The 20,282-nt window shown below is 34.2% G+C and overlaps 1 protein-coding gene across 4 annotated transcripts in view; it reads right to left on the minus strand.

Annotated features, from left to right (window-relative positions):
* LOC115696830 (probable LRR receptor-like serine/threonine-protein kinase At3g47570) overlaps positions 1–19,173 on the minus strand; it is a 28,679-nt gene extending 9,506 nt beyond the window's left edge. For 2 of the 4 annotated variants that reach the window (XM_061118952.1, XM_061118951.1), the window contains exon 1: positions 16,421–19,173. In XM_061118952.1, coding sequence (XP_060974935.1) covers positions 16,421–19,109 — 2,689 coding nt within the window. In that variant the 5' untranslated portion in view covers positions 19,110–19,173. Of the gene's footprint in view, positions 1–13,962; positions 15,439–15,620; positions 16,106–16,420 lie in introns of those variants that run through there. The other 2 variants (XM_030623713.2, XM_030623714.2) reach the window with 2 other exon arrangements.
* Between the last annotated feature and the right edge of the window lie 1,109 nt (positions 19,174–20,282).

Genomic DNA, 20,282 nt, shown 5'->3' on the forward strand with positions numbered 1-20,282 from the left:
TAAATAGTGCAAGTTTGAGATATGAGTATGACCCCAAGGGGTACCTAGTTTTGCGCGCATCGGTGAGGACTCACACCTTTGGATCACCACGCGCCTAAAGAAAGGGAATTGTGAAGGTGACTCTCAGCTTAAGGATAGCTTTGAAATTTGCAATATTGGAGGAAATTTTTTATCATTTGGTATAAGAGCCCTTATGGATGCAAGAGGAGGACTTTATTCCAGTTAAGCTTTGAAGGAGGAAATCATCCAGCTATATGACGTTAACGACATCGCTCTTGGGAGGCACCCCAGATAAGTCTTCTTCTTTAATCTTTAGTGTCACATTGGGACAATGTGTCAATTAAGTTTGGGGAGTGAACTTAAATTTTTTTAGATTTTTATGTATTCATTTTAGTTTTTTTTTGTTGTTCTTGTGTTGTGTTGTTATGAATCAATTTGCTAAATGTGAGTCAATGTGAAAGTAGGTAGATAGCATGGTTGACATTTTTTTATTTATTTCATTTATTTTTCAAAAAATCAATGTGCTTGGTAAGGTTACATTCTTGACTAATTTTAATTTTGTGCTTTAAATAAAAAGGACATGAAATCATAATAGGTAAATTTCTAGCAATTAAATTTATTTATGTATGCTAAATTTGATATGTGAAAAATTATTTGGAAAATTCTAGAACTTGCTTGCTTCCTATTTGAAGCAAAATAATAAATAATGCATGATTAGGAAAGTGATTTAGACATTCGTTAGATCGATTGTGCCTTTCAAGCCATCCTTGAAATTTTTACCTTAGTTACCCTTTTTGAGCTTTAATCTTATTCTTTGTTTCTACATATTTTGGAGCATAAACAAGATAAATCCATTATTATTCAAAATTTGATCCTAATTATACCATAAGTGGATTTTTTAGTTTGGGAGAACTTTAATAGAAAGTTTGATATATGTACGGGAATAAGACTGAAATTGAGAGAATGAAAACAATTAATTTGACAGCAACTTGTATAAAAAATCTAATAACAAGTGTCAACTTCGAAAAAAGAAAGAAAAAAATAGAGAAAAAAAAATAAAAATAAAGTTGTTGCAATGTTTTCGAAAAAAAAAAAAATCTCTCATTAAATTAGAAAAAAAAAAGAGTATCGAGATTGTTTGTGAAAAAAAATTATGGGATGATTTGATTAGAGAAGCTGATACTATAGACAATCCTAAATGACCATTTTATCTACTTGTACCTAAGCTTATCATTACATGTTTAGAAAAACCTTTTGACTCTTAATTATGTATCTATTTATATTAGTGGAGTATAGTGAGTATTGCAAGCTTATGGAATATATTGAGTTAGTGGATTGATGGTTTTATATGGCATGCATAAATTGTTTTAACTATTAGTTAAGTGCTAATGAACTGAAAGAAAAGATTGAGGATCTCTACCATATGGAATATAAGTTAAAGTCAAATTATGTATTTATTTAAGGGTGTTTTCACTTTATAGTTTGGTAGAAAAACCCTAGGTTCTATTCGGGCATTAGAGAAGTGTTCTAGAGTAAACACTTATCAGTTTTACATTGTGACATAGGGCCACTGTTCATCGTGTGAATATCCATTCAAGTTGACTGACACACTTGAATTAGGAAACAAGGTAAGATTAGTATAAAACATGTATATAAATATGTGTATGTATGTAAATTGCATGTTGTGTATGTAATTCGTATACTACCAACACTAGTACGGTAGCAATACGGAGTATATTGGTACAGTATATGATGTTCAAAGGGTACGATCTGATGTTACTAACACTAGTACGAGACGATTAGGTAGTGTATGTGGTACAACACTTAGTAGTACTTAGCTTAGCCATACTGACACTAGTACAGGACGAGTACTTAGTAAATGTAGTACAAAGGTCGTACTTTTATTAAAAATATTCTTGATCATTTGTAAAGCCTTGTAGATAGGTGTATGGGTGTCTGAATACGTGTCGGTAATATCATATATATTATATGTTTTTCTTACTGAGTTTGTTGACTCGCATATATTGGTTACATGTGTAGGTAAAGGAAAAACTAAAATTGAGCACCAATGAGCCTAGAGCTTAGGGATGGTTGTACATATCAGGATGGTTAGACCTGGAGAGTTCGATCTCTGGATGACTTTGGCCTTCATTTTGTAGTCGTTGAGCAACAATTTTGTAATCAAGTATTGTAAACTTTATAAATGGGATCCCGGGTTTTATGTACGGTTATACATTTATAAAAGTTTAAATTAACACAATTTTTGAGAAATCATTTGATTAGCAAAGGTGAGCACGGTAAGCAGAAAAGCATTGTAGCGTGCCTAAGCAAGTAGGGCGTTACACAATGCGATCTATTAGTCCTTAAAATGCAATTTAATTACTAATTAGATTGGATTATTTTTTAATTGGATATCCAATTACATACCTAATTTTTAATATTAACTTAAAAATATGAAGAAAAATGCGTAAAAATTAAATATCACCATTTATTTAAGTTTAATACTCTATAAAAATATCATTGTTACTGTTAATTCCATTTTTGGCATATTTAATTGACAAAAATATTTTATTATTCATTGTATATTTTCGGCTGGTATACATTAATATGGTTTCCTATTTGGTGTATTCAAACTTGAAAGGAAAGTTGTCTAGCTTTCCTATTTTTGGAAAAAAGGTAAAAATGGTAAAAATGTGTAATCTGATCTTGTGTTGAGTTTCCCATTTTCTTAGATCAGGTTTCTTGAAGAGAAAACCGGAGCTAGACTTTCCTTTTCTATAAAAGGAAAGTTGTAGTTACTGCCCACGATTCTGTATGTACAGAAACGGAAATTCCTGGACTGTTTGAAGAATTATTTTAGGGAAGTTTCTAGTGGGTTGAGGTCTTGTTCAGACCGAATGTAAGCTGTCTATGAGATGTATATTCATTATAAATACATCTCATAGCTGCTAGGCTTTGTATCTCTTTCACACACTTAGAATTGCTTTCATATCTTAAGGAAAGAGTGTCTTTGTTTAGTACCTCTCTTGGTACCTCTCTTGTATCTTTGAATTTCATTCATATCTTTAGAAAAGAGAGTCTTTGATTTGTAGAGAAGAGTTGTTCTACTCTTACTCTGTTTATTTGTTGTTTGTATTGTCTTGAGTCTGTATTCAAGTCTACAACGAAGAAGAACATCAGTGCACCTTCGGGAGAAGGGTATTTACAAGCTTTCGGGAGATTGCTTTTGAAGTCTTGCATCGGGAGGATACAAGCACACAACCTTCGGGAGATGGTTGTATAGGCTTTCGGGAGATAGCCTTTAAGCCTTGAATCGGGAGGATTCAAGCACTCTTCAAGGTGATCGAAGGGAGTTCGAGCTCTTGGAGTTTTATCAAGATTCGGTTAGTAGGTGGAATACATCAAGCTTGCGGCATACAATAAGAGGGAGTCTATTTATGCATAAGTCAATTACTTTGTATTTTTGATACCGATCTAATGAATCTTATCTCTGGGCGTGGCCCCGTGGACTAGTAACAATCTGAAAGGATTGTTGAAACCACGTACAAAAATCTTGTGTGTTTTTACTTTTATGCAATCGTTTGTTTTTCTCGGGTTTCTGGAGTTACAGAGTTGCATTCTGTAACTACAGAAAACTGTTTTCAGTACCAGTTTTATTATTCCGCATTTAATTAATCATTTAATTAAATAATCAAACTGGGAATATTAAAATACGGAATATCAATTGGTATCAGAGCAAGTCACTAAATTCTTAGTGAGATCTTGAGGTTATTCCGTTTAACTTGTTTTGTGTGAGATGTCTTTGTTTGCAGAAGGAAGTTCCATCTCTAGACCTCCTCTATTGAATGAGTCGAATTATCCTTATTGGAAGGTCAGGATGAGAGCTTTCATCAAATCGCAAGATGAGAAAGCATGGAGAGCTATTCTTACGGGATGGTCTCAACCTGCCGAAAATGATGAAAAAGGTAATACTCAGGTAAAATCTGAACTCAGTTGGACCACTGAAGATGAAAAACTGTCTGGTTATAATAATAAGGCTTTACATGCTATTTTTAATGGTGTTGGTGAAGGTTTTATTAAATTAATATCATCTTGTGAATCTGCAAAAGAAGCCTTGGAAATCCTTCAAATTCAATTTGAAGGTACTGCTGATGTAAAAAGATCACGATTTACCATGCTTCAAACTAGATTTGATGAATTGAGAATGTCAGATACTGAAACTTTAAATGATTTCTATGAAAGATTATCTGACATCTCTAATGAGTTTTTTGCCTTGGGAGAAAAACTAGATGAATCTGTCTTGGTTCGAAAAATTGTTCGAGTTCTTCCTGACAGGTTTGATACAAAATTGCTTGCAATGGAAGAGGCGAAAGATTTTGGCAAAATGAAGGTTGAGGAACTCATGGGATCTTTAAGAACCTTTGAGTTGAATCAACAAATCAAGAAAAAGAGTAAGCAAAATCTCTCGAATGAGAAAAGCAAAGGTATTGCCTTTAATGCTTCTGAAAATATTGTTTCTGATGATGAAAATGATGATGAAATGGTTCTATTGGCAAAAAATTTCCAAAAATTCTTGAAATCTGGTGGAAATAAAAAGTTCTTTTCAAAGAACCCAAAAGGTAACATTTCTGGTAACATTCCCTCTAAACCTTTTCCATCTAACAATAAAAAAGGTATTAAATGCAGAGAATGTGAAGGTTTTGGTCACACTCAATCTGAATGTGCTAATACCTTAAAGAAAAATAAAAAGGGATTGAATGTTACTTGGAGTGATGATTCTGAGAGTAGTGAGGATGAAAAAGAAAAAGTTGTCCTAACAAGTGTTTTGTCAAGAAATTTGCAGGAAAAAGGAAAAAGCATTTGCTTGAACAATATCCTGATCAATGACAACAAGGAAGAATCCAGATCCGAATCAGATGAGTCAGAAATTGATGAAGATTCCATGATTGAATCTTCCAAGGTAATGTTTGGTAAGTGGTTGGAAACTAGTGCTGAAAATCGCTCCCTGGTTAAAGATAATAAAATTTTGTGTAACAACATTAATGAGTTGGAAGATAAACTCAAATGTTGTGAATCTGAATTGTCTTTAAAAGAGTCAAAAATTATTTCTTTAACCAAGGAAATTGATAACATTAAAAAGAATGTTAAAATGTTAAATCCAGGTTCCACCATCTTTGAAAAAATTCAAAAATACGGCCAAACCAATCATGCGGGTCATTTGGGTTATGTTCCAAATCAACCCGTGTCTAATACCACTAATAGTTTTGTTTCGGAAGAACCTGTTTCTACCTCGCAGGTCTCTCGTCTCGACAAAGAAAGCACTCTGTTGTTACGAAAAGAAGCAGCACGGTAAGTTTGACAACTTCAAAGGGAAAGGAAGACGTTTCATTCCTATTTGCCATTTTTGTGGAGTAAAAGGTCACATTCGACCTAAATGCATAACCATGCATAACATGTTTAAATCTAATTACATTGGAAATAAACATGTTTTACAAAAACAAAAATGGGTTGTCAAAAACAAATGCTTGGTAGGTTCTACTTGTTTTAAAACTGTTGCTTCTAACATGTGGTATTTTGATAGTGGTTGTTCCAAACACATGACAGGTGAAAAAGAATTTCTTGTGAACATAAGACCAATGCACTGTGGAGAAGTTACATTTGGTAACGGTCTTACTGGTAAAGTCATAGGAATGGGAACTCTCAAGTTCGAAGGGCTTCCTAAACTAAAGAATGTCATGTTGGTTGAAGGACTAAAAGCTAATCTACTTAGCATTAGTCAGATTTGTGATCAGGGTTATACTGTGAGCTTTGATAGCAATCATTGCTATGTATATAATATTCTTGATGAAATTGTGTTACAAGGGCTGCGATCTAGTGATAATTGTTATACTCTCACTACGCAAGCCACTTGTCATTACGTCATTGAAAATGTTACCGACCTATGGCATGAAAAACTTGGTCACATTCACTTTAAAAATGCTGAAAAAATTATCTCGTTTCGGGGATTGTTCGAGGATTACCTAAATTAGGTAAAGAGTCATTGGGAAAATGTGGTCCATGCCGGTTAGGTAAGCAATCGAAAATTTCTCACAAGAGTGTCCCGAGATGTGAATACTTCCGAGTTCTCGAACTCTTGCACATGGACTTAATGGGTCCAATCCGGGTAGAAAGCTTAAATGGTAAAAGATATATTTTTGTTTGTGTTGATGATTTTTCTCGATTCTCATGGGTGGATTTTTTGAGAGAAAAATCGATACTTTTGAAGCTTTCCAAACTCGTGTTTGAAATTACGAGTTGAAAAAGATTGTAACATTGGCAAAATTGTTAGGATTAGGAGTGATCATGGTAAGTAATTTGAAAATACCGTATATGTTGAATTTTGTAAAGCTAACGGTATTTCTCATGAATTTTACTCGCTCCTAAAACTCCTCCACAAAATGGAGTGGTTGAAAGAAAGAATCGTACTCTAGCAGAAATGGCTAGAGTATTGTTGAATAGCAAGAAGCTCACAAAGCGCCTTTGGGCCGAAGCCATTAACACCGCTTGCTATACCATCAACGAGTATTCTTGCGCCTGGTACTCACAAAACACCATATGAAATGCGGAAAGGTAAGAAACCAAATGTAAGTCACTTTCATGTGTTCGGAAGTAAGTGTTATATTTTACGAGATCGTGATTACATTGGTAAATTTGATTCTAAAAGTGATGAAGGTGTTTTCTTAGGATATTCCACAAATAGTAGGGCATATCGTGTGTATAACATGAGAACCCAAACTGTTATGGAATGCTAATGTTGTTGTTGATGATCTAAAAGATTTTTACGAGTTTTCCACGAAGAACAGATTGAAGATTTGCTTGAAAAGCCCGTCGCCGAGGAAAAGGAAACCGACGAAGCTTCGAAGCGGTCGTCGAGGTTCTTGTGCAGAATACGTTGCTACGTAAAATCCAACAACAAAAGAATGCGAGTATCCTTTAAATTCAATCACTGATCCAATACAGAGGGAACCATCCTCCAGGGTTAAAAAGAATCATCCTTCGCATCTCATCCTTGGAAACTTGGATGAGAGCATGGTTACAAGAAGAAAATATGCCAATATAATTCAATTTTTATGTTTTATTTCTTCTTTAGAACCTAAATCTGTAAAAGAAGCTTTAATGGATGAAGATTGGTTTTTAGCTATGCAGGATGAGCTTCATCAGTTTGTTCGAAACAAAGTCTGGAAAATGATTCCAAGACCACCGTTTGTGAACATCATTGGAACCAAGTGGATCTTCAAAAATAAGAGTGATGAGTTTGGCACTATCATTCGAAACAAGGCAAGGTTGGTTGCCCAAGGATACACTCAAGTTGAGGGTGTTGACTTTGATGAAACATTTGCTCCAGTAGCTAGACTGGAATCGATCAGGTTACTTCTTTCCATAGCTTGCATTCTTGGTATTAAATTGTATCAAATGGATGTCAAATCCGCTTTTTTGAATGGGTTGTTAAAAGAAGAAGTGTATGTGGAACAACCTAAAGGGTTTGAGGATCCACATTTTCCTGATCATGTTTATAAGTTAGACAAGGCATTGTATGGTCTAAAACAAGCACCACGTGCTTGGTATGAGCGTCTAACTCGAATTCTTGCTTTCTCATGATTACAAGAGAGGAAATGTTGATAAAACACTTTTCATCAAAAACATTAATTACGATGTGATTGTTGCTCAAATATCTCGTTGATGATATTGTGTTTGGATCTACCTCTAACTCTGAAGTGGATGTTTTTGTTTCCCAAATGCAAAAGGAGTTCGAAATGAGTATGGTAGGTGAACTCACTTATTTTCTCGGTCTTCAAGTGAAGCAATCAGATGAGGGAACTTTTGTCACTCAAAGCAAGTATGCAAAGAATTTGGTGAAAAAGTTTGGCCTTGAAAAAGCCAAACATACCAACACTCCCATGAGCACTACTTTGAAATTAAGCAAAGATGAACAAGGAGTAAAGGTAGATCAAACTTTGTATCGAAGTATGATAGGAAGTTTGCTTTATCTTACTGCTAGTCGTCCTGACATTTGCTATAGTGTTGGTGTTTGTGCACGTTATCAGGCTAATCCCATGGAATCCCATCTTTCGCCGTGAAAAGAATCATTCGCTATGTAAATAGCACTATTGATTTTGGGATTTGGTTTTCAAAAGACACTAATTCTAACCTTGTTTGTTTTAGTGATGCCGATTGGTGTAATGCCGATGATAGAAAAAGTACTAGTGGTGGATGTTTCTATCTTGGAAACAATTTGGTTTCATGGCATAGCAAGAAGCAAAACTCAATCTCTCCGTCCACCGCAGAGGCCGTGTACATTCGGCGGTAGTTGTTGTACCCAATTGTTATGGATGAAACAAATGATGGCAGATTATGGGTTTGATTTGAAAACTTTAACCATTTTTTGTGATAACACTAGTGCTATAAACATTTCTAAGAATCCTGTTCAACACTCTCGCACTAAGCACATAGACATTCGTCATCACTTTATTAGAGAGCTTGTGGAAAATAAAATTCTTGTCTTAGAATATGTTGAAACTAGCAAACAAATTGCGTATATTTTTACTAAAGCTCTTGACTCGGTCCGATTTATTTCTCTAAGGAAATCCTTAGGGGTTTGTACTGTTTAATGCTTTTATTTTTCCATAGTCCTTGATATTTGAGTTGTCTTAGAGTTCATAATGTCTTGTCTTTGTCCTAGAAGAAAATTTCAACCTTATAAGAATTTCAGTCATTATTTTATTGCTAATTTTGTAATATTATGATGTCATACAGGTTTGTCAGGAAAATTGTCCACTCCTCACAGGAATATTCAGGTTCATCAAACAGTGTTATGTAAGCTACCATTTTCGAATGATGTTGTTCAAAAAAACTGTGTGTTCAAGCTCCATTGGATGAATAGAGCTACCTATCTCAATGTGTGAAAGCCATCTCTGAGTAAGTTGGAACTATGTAATTAGGAGTTATGTAGAAGATACGCTACCATTGAAAAGGGCTACCATTGAGGTAGTGTGACAGCGTCTCCTATGGGTACAATTTATCAGAAAAAGTCTTTTTGACAAATTGGGCAATGTTCCCTGCTTACACTTTCACACACTAATGCTTGACACAGTTTGTGGTAAAATTTGTTTATTCTCGAAAATGGTGTTATAAAGCTATTACATACTGTTTGATGTGCTTTAATATTCTTGGTGATGGAGTCAATTTTTCCTGTGAACCGGTATGACCTCATTCTATTACTTCATTAGTTTGATAAAATAATTTCTGATTATTCTTATGAGTTTGATTTTTTCATCAGGGACAAAGACAAATGGACATTGTGAATTCTAGTTGCAAAAATATCAAGGTTATTTTATTTTTCTGTCTTTTAATCAAAAAAAAATAATAATAATAATAAATAAAACAAAAAAAAAAAAAAAAAAGGTTCGTGATCGAGTTGTCAAGTGAGCTTTGTTAAAAATTTTGTTATTTTTTTGTTATGTTTCATTATGTTCTTAGACACAATTTTTTGCTCTTAAGTGGTTATTAGTGCTTTTGTGTCTTGGAGTGTTCTCTTGTTCCTTATTTGCAATTTTTTTTCTTTGGGGGGCATTTTCTGAAAAAATAAAAGAAAAAGGGGGGCATATTTTTTTCGAATTCTTTTTCGAATCCTTGTATATATTTTTTCTTTTATTTTTTTACTTTATGGAAACATGTTTTAATTGTATTTATTTTAGAATGTTTCCTTTATTTGTGGAGATTTGGTCTTTTTGGTGTGTATAGGAAACTTGTAATTAAATAATTAATTATTTGTTGGTTTCCTTTTTGGTGGCAATTTCGGTTTTGGTAAGGGCCTTTAAATTCTTAGATTTTGTGGGGATTGTTGGTTTCCTTTTTTCATTTAAGGAAACATTGACCAAACTTTGAAAAATGTTTTTTGGTTTCCTTTTTTCCTCTCCACACGTGGGTCAAAGGTAAGGAAGTTCCTTCCTTTTCAGTTTTTTTAAAATTTTGGGCATTTAAAATTGGAAGTTATTTATTCTCAACTCCCCATTATCCCACGATCACATCTCTCTCTTCTCTTTTTATTGTTTTCTCTCAAAAGTCTAACATCGTTCAAAGTAAAAGGGTTTGTGTTCTAGGGTTTCAAAGAAAAAATGGCCAAAACTAAGAATGCCCAACCATCCAAGAAGCCCATTCGTGGCTCTGCTTCTGCTTCACCGGTGTCTCCGCCTGCGCCGCCTGCTGACATCAGACCTTCTTCTTCGTCCTCTGCTCCGACGAAGTCTGCCAAGAAATCGAAGACCCAAGCTCGAAAATCAGTGGCAAAATTTTCATCTCCTCTTGTTGGTGCCTCGCCTATTGCTTCTCCAACACCTGGGTTGGGTGATCATGATGAATCCCATTCATCCGATCACACATTGTCGAAGTCCTCCTCTTCGAATGGTGCTCCTAATGTCGACCAAGCTTTGGTGACCTTGCCCACGGTGAGTTCTCGAACAAGGTCCAAGGTTTCCACTCCTTCAAAGCCTCAAGTGGTTAAACCTAAAATTGCATCCAAAGGGAAAAAGGTGGTTTCTTCATCTTCAAAGGCCAAAAATCTCAAGGAGAATCCCCCTTCGGTCTCTTCCTCGGATTCTGAACCAGAAGAAAGTGAGGAGGATCATGATTGAGAGGGCTTGTCCGATTCAAGTGAAGAATTTGTGCCCAAAGATCTTCCTGTTGTTGATGATTCTGGATCCGAGAGTGAAGAACCAGAAACTGAGCCTGTCACTACAGAATCTGCTCCAGTGCCTCCTGCTGTTCCAAAGAAGGACAAAGGAAAAAGGCCCATTGTCTCTAATCCTGTTCTTCCACAGAAAAGAAAGAGGCCCTCTGGTATTTCTCTTGATAACTTCAAGCCTCACTCTCATTATTTTTGTTATAATGATCATGCTAGAGATATGAAATTCTATGAGAATAGGAATTTTACTGTGGAGAAAATTTTTAATGTTATTGCTCATAAGCCTTTTGGAGTGTATAACATGTTGAAAGAAAGACAATGGGTAGATACCTTGATCGGTTTTGATGGGTATGTGGATAGAATTGTGAAGGAATTTTATGCTAACATCACTGATGAGTTTCTCGATGAGGACTCTTTCATGTTTGGCAAAGTTTTTGTCAGAGGACACTGGTATTCCTTCACTGTGAAGGATGTTGCTGAGGCTCTCAATTTGCCTATGGGAATTGAGCCAACTGATGTGGAGTTTGATCGTCAAAAGGTGTTCGGTTATCTCTCTGGTGACAATGAAATTGAACTCTCCGACACCATGCATATGTCTCAACTCACCTATCAACATGCTGCTCTCATGAGGTTTGCCCTATCCAATTGGTTTCCTTGCTCCAATCCGGTAAATGTTTCAAATGAACTTGCTTTCTTTTTGTATAAAGTTTCAATTGGTGCTAAAATTGATTTGGCTGACATGATTTGGGAGCAAATTGTCTCTCTTCGAAAGGGTAAGAAACCTAGGCTCAATCTCATTTTTCCTCACTTAATCTATAAAATTTTATCTGATCAAGAGGAATTGATTCTTGAGAATGAATCAATTGAGATGCCTGCTGTTGGAACCACTTTCAAAATTCCTGAGAAGCCTCCTCAAGGAAAAGTTGCTCAAAGAAAGGCTCGGTCTGCTTCCCCTGGTCTTACAAATGATCCTGCCGTCGGATGCTTCCACTTCGCTCCCGCAAATGGCAGAATTCAACTTGCGTTTGGGAAGAATGGAGACAAGTCAGGCCTTGCTTCTTAGGAAGATGGACAGCATCATGAAATACTTCCGACCCAATGATGATGAATAAGTGGTTCAATCTTTTATCTTTTGCTTTTTATTAATGTTTATTTGAATCTATGACTTTGTTCTTGTTTGTTTTTGTTATCTTTGGCTCCTTGATAGACAAAAAGGGGGAGTAGTCATATTTTTTTTTGGATTCATTGAACTCTTTGTTACAACTCTGGACCCTTGGTTTTAGGGGGAGTTGCTTGTTTGTGGTTTAACACTTTTCCGTTTAAAAAGTTGTTTGTGGTTTAACACTTTTCCGTTTAAAAAGTTGTTTGTGGTTTAACACTTTTCCTTTTAAAAAGTTGTGTTTTTCGGTTTGCAAGCTTTTCCGTCCAAAAAAAGTTCTTTGTTTTATGTGTTAGAGAGCTTTCATGCAGGGGGAGTATTTTCTATACTCTTGTATCTTTAAAAAGCTATTTGCTTTGGTTTCTAACACTTGATGCAGGTTTTCTCATAATAAAATATTTTGTCAATCAAAGTGCCAAAGGGGGAGATTGTTAATTCCATTTTTGGCATATTTAATTGACAAAAATATTTTATTATTCATTGTATATTTTCGGCTGGTATACATTAATATGGTTTCCTATTTGGTGTATTCAAACTTGAAAGGAAAGTTGTCTAGCTTTCCTATTTTTGGAAAAAAGGTAAAAATGGTAAAAATGTGTAATCTGATCTTGTGTTGAGTTTCCCATTTTCTTAGATCAGGTTTCTTGAAGAGAAAACCGGAGCTAGACTTTCCTTTTCTATAAAAGGAAAGTTGTAGTTACTGCCCACGATTCTGTATGTACAGAAACGGAAATTCCTGGACTGTTTGAAGAATTATTTTAGGGAAGTTTCTAGTGGGTTGAGGTCTTGTTCAGACCGAATGTAAGCTGTCTATGAGATGTATATTCATTATAAATACATCTCATAGCTGCTAGGCTTTGTATCTCTTTCACACACTTAGAATTGCTTTCATATCTTAAGGAAAGAGTGTCTTTGTTTAGTACCTCTCTTGTATCTTTGAATTTCATTCATATCTTTAGAAAAGAGAGTCTTTGATTTGTAGAGAAGAGTTGTTCTACTCTTACTCTGTTTATTTGTTGTTTGTATTGTCTTGAGTCTGTATTCAAGTCTACAACGAAGAAGAACATCAGTGCACCTTCGGGAGAAGGGTATTTACAAGCTTTCGGGAGATTGCTTTTGAAGTCTTGCATCGGGAGGATACAAGCACACAACCTTCGGGAGATGGTTGTATAGGCTTTCGGGAGATAGCCTTTAAGCCTTGAATCGGGAGGATTCAAGCACTCTTCAAGGTGATCGAAGGGAGTTCGAGCTCTTGGAGTTTTATCAAGATTCGGTTAGTAGGTGGAATACATCAAGCTTGCGGCATACAATAAGAGGGAGTCTATTTATGCATAAGTCAATTACTTTGTACTTTTGATACCGATCTAATGAATCTTATCTCTGGGCGTGGCCCCGTGGACTAGTAACAATCTGAAAGGATTGTTGAAACCACGTACAAAAATCTTGTGTGTTTTTACTTTTATGCACTGTTTGTTTTTCTGGGTTTCTCTGGAGTTACAGAGTTGCATTCTGTAACTACAGAAAACTGTTTTCAGTACCAGTTTTATTATTCCGCATTTAATTAATCATTTAATTAAATAATCAAACTGGGAATATTAAAATACGGAATATCAGTTACAAGTGTAATGCAACTGAAATATTAAAATAAGTAAAACAACAACATTGCTAAGTAATAAAATAAAACAAAACATCATGACAACAAATATACAAAATAAACAAATGTTGCAAATTCAACCAAAAAATACTAAAAATATAATTCAAATATATACCTTTTATTATACATAAATAAATATAAATAATTTTTTAATATATAAATGTAATTGAATTGGATGAGTTTTTAATTAGATTGTGAGAATGACATCAAATAACCTATTCAATTCAATTAGAATCTAACTTTTAACATCCAATCCATTCTGATTGTAATTGGATATCCAATTTTTTGTAATTGAATTGGATTGGATTGGCTCAGTTCAATTAGATTGGAATGGATATTACTCACCCTCAGTCAATAAAGCATTATAATCTAGTAGCTTCTTTAAAGGAAAATTAAACTTTGTCAAAAATATTAGAAAATGCATTGGAAGATGTTTTGAAATGGTGTTTGGAAGAAGGAAAATCAATCTTGATTATGGAACCATTTGGGGAAAAAGATGGAAGAGATTTTAGAATTTGAAAATCCTTTTCCATATTGAGGAGGGAATTGGTATGACTCAATATTCAATCCTTTGTCACATGGAAAGATGATAAGTCAACGAAAAAAGAAAAAAAAATACACCTCATGTGTCAACCAATCCAAGAGCTACTAATTATGTAAATTGCAGAGACTGTTTTGGTAATGAATGACTATAATGGAACAATTTACTCAAAATCTATAACATGGAGTCTCAAGTATATTTTAAGGACAATTTTAGAACGTTGGCTATTGTGAAGGGAGAATTGACCTTTTCACTTTCTTTTCATTTGAACAAAGTGTTATGAACTAACAATCTTAGTTTGCATATAATTAAAACCAACACATCATAGAAACCAGAATTAAACACAACAGAGACGAAAAATAGTAATGTTGAAGAAAAATAAGAACAGAAAACAATAAGACACAAGCAATTTTAGAGGAGTTCGAACTTTCCTCTACAATGAGTAGAGAGCTTATTCCCCTTGAATTCCTTCTAAGGAATCCTTTACACTATGAATAATGGCATATTACAAGACTTCGTTCAAGATAACTTAAACTACTACAATTGTGATCTTGTCCCTTGAGCAATATTCACAATGAAGCTTAGAACACTTAGAAAACACCCTTGAAGACCTTTGCTTCCCTCTAGTTTCTCAATTTTGTTCTTCTCTCTTCATCTCTATCCTTGTTGCTTCAAGATACAAAAATAAACCTAACCATACATTAGTCTCTCTATGTATCTCTCAACCTAATATTTCTACTGCCATTACAAATGAGACTATGCATCCTTTTATAGACTAAGGATCCAAGTTTCAAAACTGTTACATAGACTTTAACTAACTCAAACTAAGAGAAAGAAAGTAACAAACTTTGAGTGACAAATCTGAGCTGCCTTTATTCATGTCATGTCATCATAATCTTTAAGTGGTTGGTTTATTTATGACTGATATAACCACACAAAAAATCTCTTTGCTATTGAATGAAGAAGGGATGAGAGAAGTTGAGAGACTTAATCAAAGTGTTTGCTTATGATTGTTATGTATCCCATGTCTTTTGTTTTTATTTTTTCAATGTATTTGTCGCTTCTTAAATATCATTTTAATTTGTTAAATGAATTGGTATTGACTGCATAAAGTATTTACCAACTTAGAGCATAAAACACATGTAAAACATTTTGATTACATTTACAAAATATTCAATATGCATAACAAATGAAAACAAAACAGAATGGACAAAAATCAAGTAACATATATGTGCTAAATACTAAAATTTAGATACAAGTTAGATGATAAATGCTTAAGCTTATTCTCAAAATGATATATATTATATAGAACGAAAGATCTTCACCATTAATTTGGGCTCCTTCAATAAAGTTCCCATCTCCTGCTGTGCAAATGACATGTTAGTGTGTGGGACATAGTGGCTTGGAAAGTAGTTAAAAATTTTTAAACAAAATTAATACTGTAAGTCAATGTAAAATAAGTCTTCTAATATATTAATACTCTTTCAAAATTGGCAAGAACTAGCAATAAAAGCTAATGCAAGTGAAATATGTTCTAGTATATTACCAATTAGTTAGGTGGTCTGGTTCTTCTTCTATGTTCTTGCCTCCCAAGTCTCACATAAGAATTTTTAATATGTTGTAACTCCTTGATCACATCGCCTATGTTCATTCTTTCATTTGGCGAATCTTTTGAACATGCAAGTCCAATCTCCAAAATTAAAATCAAGCACTTACACAAATTAGTGCTTATCTGATCTGGGTTATCAAAACTAATGTTAATTTCTCCTTCTGTGTAAATTTCACCAGTTCCTCTATTGTTATTGTAGTTTTCTCTTCTCATTGTGGTTTCTACAGCTTCTCCACTTAGAAGAGCAGAGTCCACTACTTGATCAACTCTTTCTGGCAATGCCATCTGAACAAAGTTATGGAGATTCAGATCATCCTTGAATGATTCATCAGTTGGACTCCTTCCTGTGAACATCTCCATCAATAAGATCCCAAAACTATACATATCCCCTTGCTTTGATGGCTCACTGCCCATCGCGTACTCTGCATCTCATATAAATTGTTAAATATAAAATTCTATATTAAAATATGTTTTGTATAAAAAGATAACATCTAGAAATTAATGATTTTGTACATCCAACTTCTGCAAAAGTTAAAAGAAGAATGAATTAATAGGGTTCGCGTGTTGTGCATTAAAAATAGATTAGATAGTATGTCAAATTTTGTGTAAATAATTAGTCATTTCATTCCTATTTGCATTATTTTTGTGATATCAATGCTCTTGATTCTTTGCCACTAAGTTCAATTCACTTATCTATACTTTTGTAGAAAGAAAACTGTGTAGAGTTCAATTATTACCTGGTGGTGCATAGCCAATGGTTCCTTTCATTCCAATTGTGCTGCTTTGAGTTTCACACATTTTATTGGTGTTAAAGATCAGCCTTGCTAATCCAAAATCACTAACATGTGCAACCATTTCATTGTCAAGAAGAACATTACTTGGTTTCAAATCACAATGAATGATTGGATCGTCGCAATGATTATGAAGATAACATATTGCAGAGGCCACATCACTAGCTATAGTTAGCCTCTGAAAAAACTTCAAACCCCTTGATTGGTTTTCTCCATGTAACCACTTATCTAGGCTTCCATTTGTCATGTACTCAAACACTAAAGCCTTAAACTCATTCCCATTGAAATCTATGCTTGAGCAGCATGTCAAGATCTTAACAAGATTTCTGTGTCGAATATTTCTCAACGCATTACATTCAGCAATGAAACTCTTGGAAGCTCCTTTCTGGTTTAGATTGAGGACCTTTATCGCAACTTCATTTCCTTCTTGATCAAGTACGCCTTTGTACACAGAGCCAAAGCTACCGATTCCAATCATCATGCTTTGAGAAAATCCATTGGTAGCCTGGTGTAAACTATGGTAAGAAACCTTTGAAAGAAAGTTGATTGTAGAGAGTTCAGAATTAGATAATGATGATCTCCTTATTGATTTCCTCCTCCAAAACATAAATGATAGTGATGCAACAAATAAGACAGATGCAATCACACAGATAATTATGATTATCAGTTTGAGATCTTTTTTCTTTCCATGTTTGGATTCAATGATTGCTTGACATCTTGGAAGTTGGAACTCTAATACACCACCACAAAGCCTGGCATTTCCAACAAGTGATATCACAGTAGTATTTTTAAAGATTCCTTTGTCTGGTACCTCTCCCTCGAGCTCATTGAAAGAAATATTCAAATACTGCAAGAATTTAAGTGTCTGTAAATCCTTAGGAATTTTTCCTGTCAAGTTGTTTTGTGAAAGATCCATGTAAACAAGACCTTTGAGAGATGCCAAAGAAGAAGGAAGAATTCCTTGAAAGAAGTTCCCTCGCAAGGAAACTGATTCTAGACCACTACAATCTCCAATTGTGTCTGGAATTTCACCAGACAATTTGTTTTCAGAGAGGTCGAGTACACTGATAGTCTTAAGCTTGCCCACTTCTACCGGTATGCTACCATTGAGTGAGTTTTGTGATATGTCTAGCTCAAGAAGTGATGGAAAACCAAAAACTTCTTTGGGAATAGTTCCACTAAGACTATTTTGTGAAAGCTCAAGAAACTGTAGATTTAGGGAATCTGCAATGTTTGGAGTAATGCTTCCATCTAAGTTGTTGTCTGATAAACTAAGTTCTGAGATTTGAGTGAGGTTTCCAAAGGATGAAGGGATCTTTCCTGATAAAGTGTTCCCTTTCAAATCCAAAATTTGCAAGGACCTTAACGACCCTATAGAAGTTGGAATGACACCTTCCAAAAGATTAGATTCCATGGCTAAGAGGATTAAGTTGACCAAGTTTTTTAATGTTGGAGGAATAGTTCCAGATATTTGATTCCCACCAAGGTAAAGATAAGTTATTTGAGTTGACAAATTAGCTAAAGATTTTGGTAAAGGACCTCTGAAGTTGTTATATGCCAAAGACAAGATTTTCATTTGACTGCAGTTTCTTAAAGATGCAATAAAATCAAAGCTATTGGGTAAGTTCTTTCCTAGGTGATTTTGCTCTAAATTGAGTATCCTAAGATGCGGTAGATTGATCCCCAAACTAGCTGGAACTTTTCCCACTAAATGATTTTCAGAAACATCAAGTATCTCAAGCTTAGAAGCATTTGAAAATGATTCAGGAATTGTCCCAGAAAACTTATTACCACCAATATGAAATTCTTTGAGATTGGAAAGTTGAAGGCCTATGTAGGGAGGAATAGTACCTTCCAATAGATTACCTGCTATTGATAAACTGATCAAAGATGATATGTTGTAAAGTGAGGGAGGAATTGTACCAGACAGGTTATTAGACTCTATTGAAAAGAGTTTCAACCTTTTCAATTTGCCAAATTCTTTTGGGACAGTACCTATCAGAGTATTGTCCCCTATAGAAAATAGTTCAAGTGATGAAATATTTGCTAGGGATGGTGGAATTTCTCCGACGAGTTTGTTCGAGTAGAGACTAAGAAAAAAGAGCTTGGTTAAAGAGCCAAGTTCTGAGGGAATGAGCCTTGTAAATCTATTTTGACTGAGTGATATCACTCTTAGGTTCGAGCAATAACTAAGGTTCAATGCAGACAAATCACCTTCTAACATGTTTATAGCGAGACTCAAATTTCGCAATCTAGATAAATGGCAAACTTGGTGTGGGATTTCACCAGAGAAACTATTGTTTATTAGATTGATGGACCTCAAAAATGTGAGATTTTTAATGTAAGGTGATATGGTACCTCTCAAGTTATAGCCTCGTAATGTCAAGTTTGTTATTCTTTGATGTCTGTGACCGCATGTGACTCCATTCCAGCTGCAGAAGTGATTGGAAGCATTCCAAGATCTCAACACTCCAAAAGGGTCATTGGAGACTGATTCTTTGAACTTGAGCAGAGCAAATCTATCAGTTTCGTTTCCTAATGCATTGCTCATCACGACATCAAATGACACAATCAAATACAAGAACGAAAAAGCAAGCCAAAGAGCATAACCAGTGATGGTGCTCTTCAGTTTCATGGCTAATGAATGGTACTAGGATATGCTGCCTATGCAAGAGTTATATAAGAAAATGGAGGTTGGTTATTAAACCTTAAATCACTATATGATTTACATTTTTTCTATAGTCTTCACACCAATTACTACGTTGGAGCATATTTGATTGAATTGAGAGTTGTGGACAGAGCACAGGAAATAATTGAACTAATACATTTAGTGGGTTGGAAATTTCTTTGATAATACATACACCTAACCAATGGAGTGAAGACCCACCACGCAAATGAAGTTTCAAATTGATAGAAAAATTATAGTAGAAAAAAATATATATGGAGTATAATTGAGTTGTAACACATTATTATCTATCACAATATTCAATCCCCTCATTTACGTTTAATATTAGAGTTAATCATAACCAAGCAAGTGTTTTGAGAAACAATTTGATGATTGTGGCAATAACAAAATATCACCCTGCTACTATTATAATTATTCTTTTTTTTCACTTTATTTATTTATTTATTGTTTTAAATCAGCTACTAATCTTATTATTATTAATTATAATTATCGTTGTTATTATTATTATTATTATTATTATGAAATATAATGCCTTAATGTAATATTTATGGTAATTTTACATCTCAGCCCTCTAATTTGAGGACTAAAATGTAATACTAAATTTTAAAATAAAATAAAATAATGGTTAGAATGCAAAAGAAAAAAAAAAAAAAAAAAAAAATTGTAGCCCAAATTAGTGTAGATTCAAAATCCAATACTATTAATGGTGTAGAATTTGGTGTATACCACTTTAGTGTGCCATTGGAGTAGAATGGTGTAAATTAAGATTTCACACAAATTTGATGAAATGGTGCACCATTGGAGATGTTCTAAGACCATCTCCAATGGTTTTGCTAATTTGGTGTAGAATCTGTAATAATTTAGTGTGGAATCTTTTATTTTTTTTATAAAAATTTCAATGATTCACACCAAATATCCAGTCAAGTAAATATATTTTACGATCTCATATTTATATTACTTACATAACATCTTCAATGGTTATGCTAATTTAGTGTAGAATCTGTACTAATTTAGTGTGAAATCTTTTACTTTTTTGTGCAAAAACTCCAATAATTCATAACAAAGATCCAATCAAGTAGTTATATTTTACGATCTCATATTTATATTATTACATTAATAACT

The sequence above is a fragment of the Cannabis sativa genome, chromosome 7 (genome assembly GCF_029168945.1).
Source record: "Cannabis sativa cultivar Pink pepper isolate KNU-18-1 chromosome 7, ASM2916894v1, whole genome shotgun sequence".
Lineage (NCBI taxonomy): Eukaryota > Viridiplantae > Streptophyta > Magnoliopsida > Rosales > Cannabaceae > Cannabis > Cannabis sativa.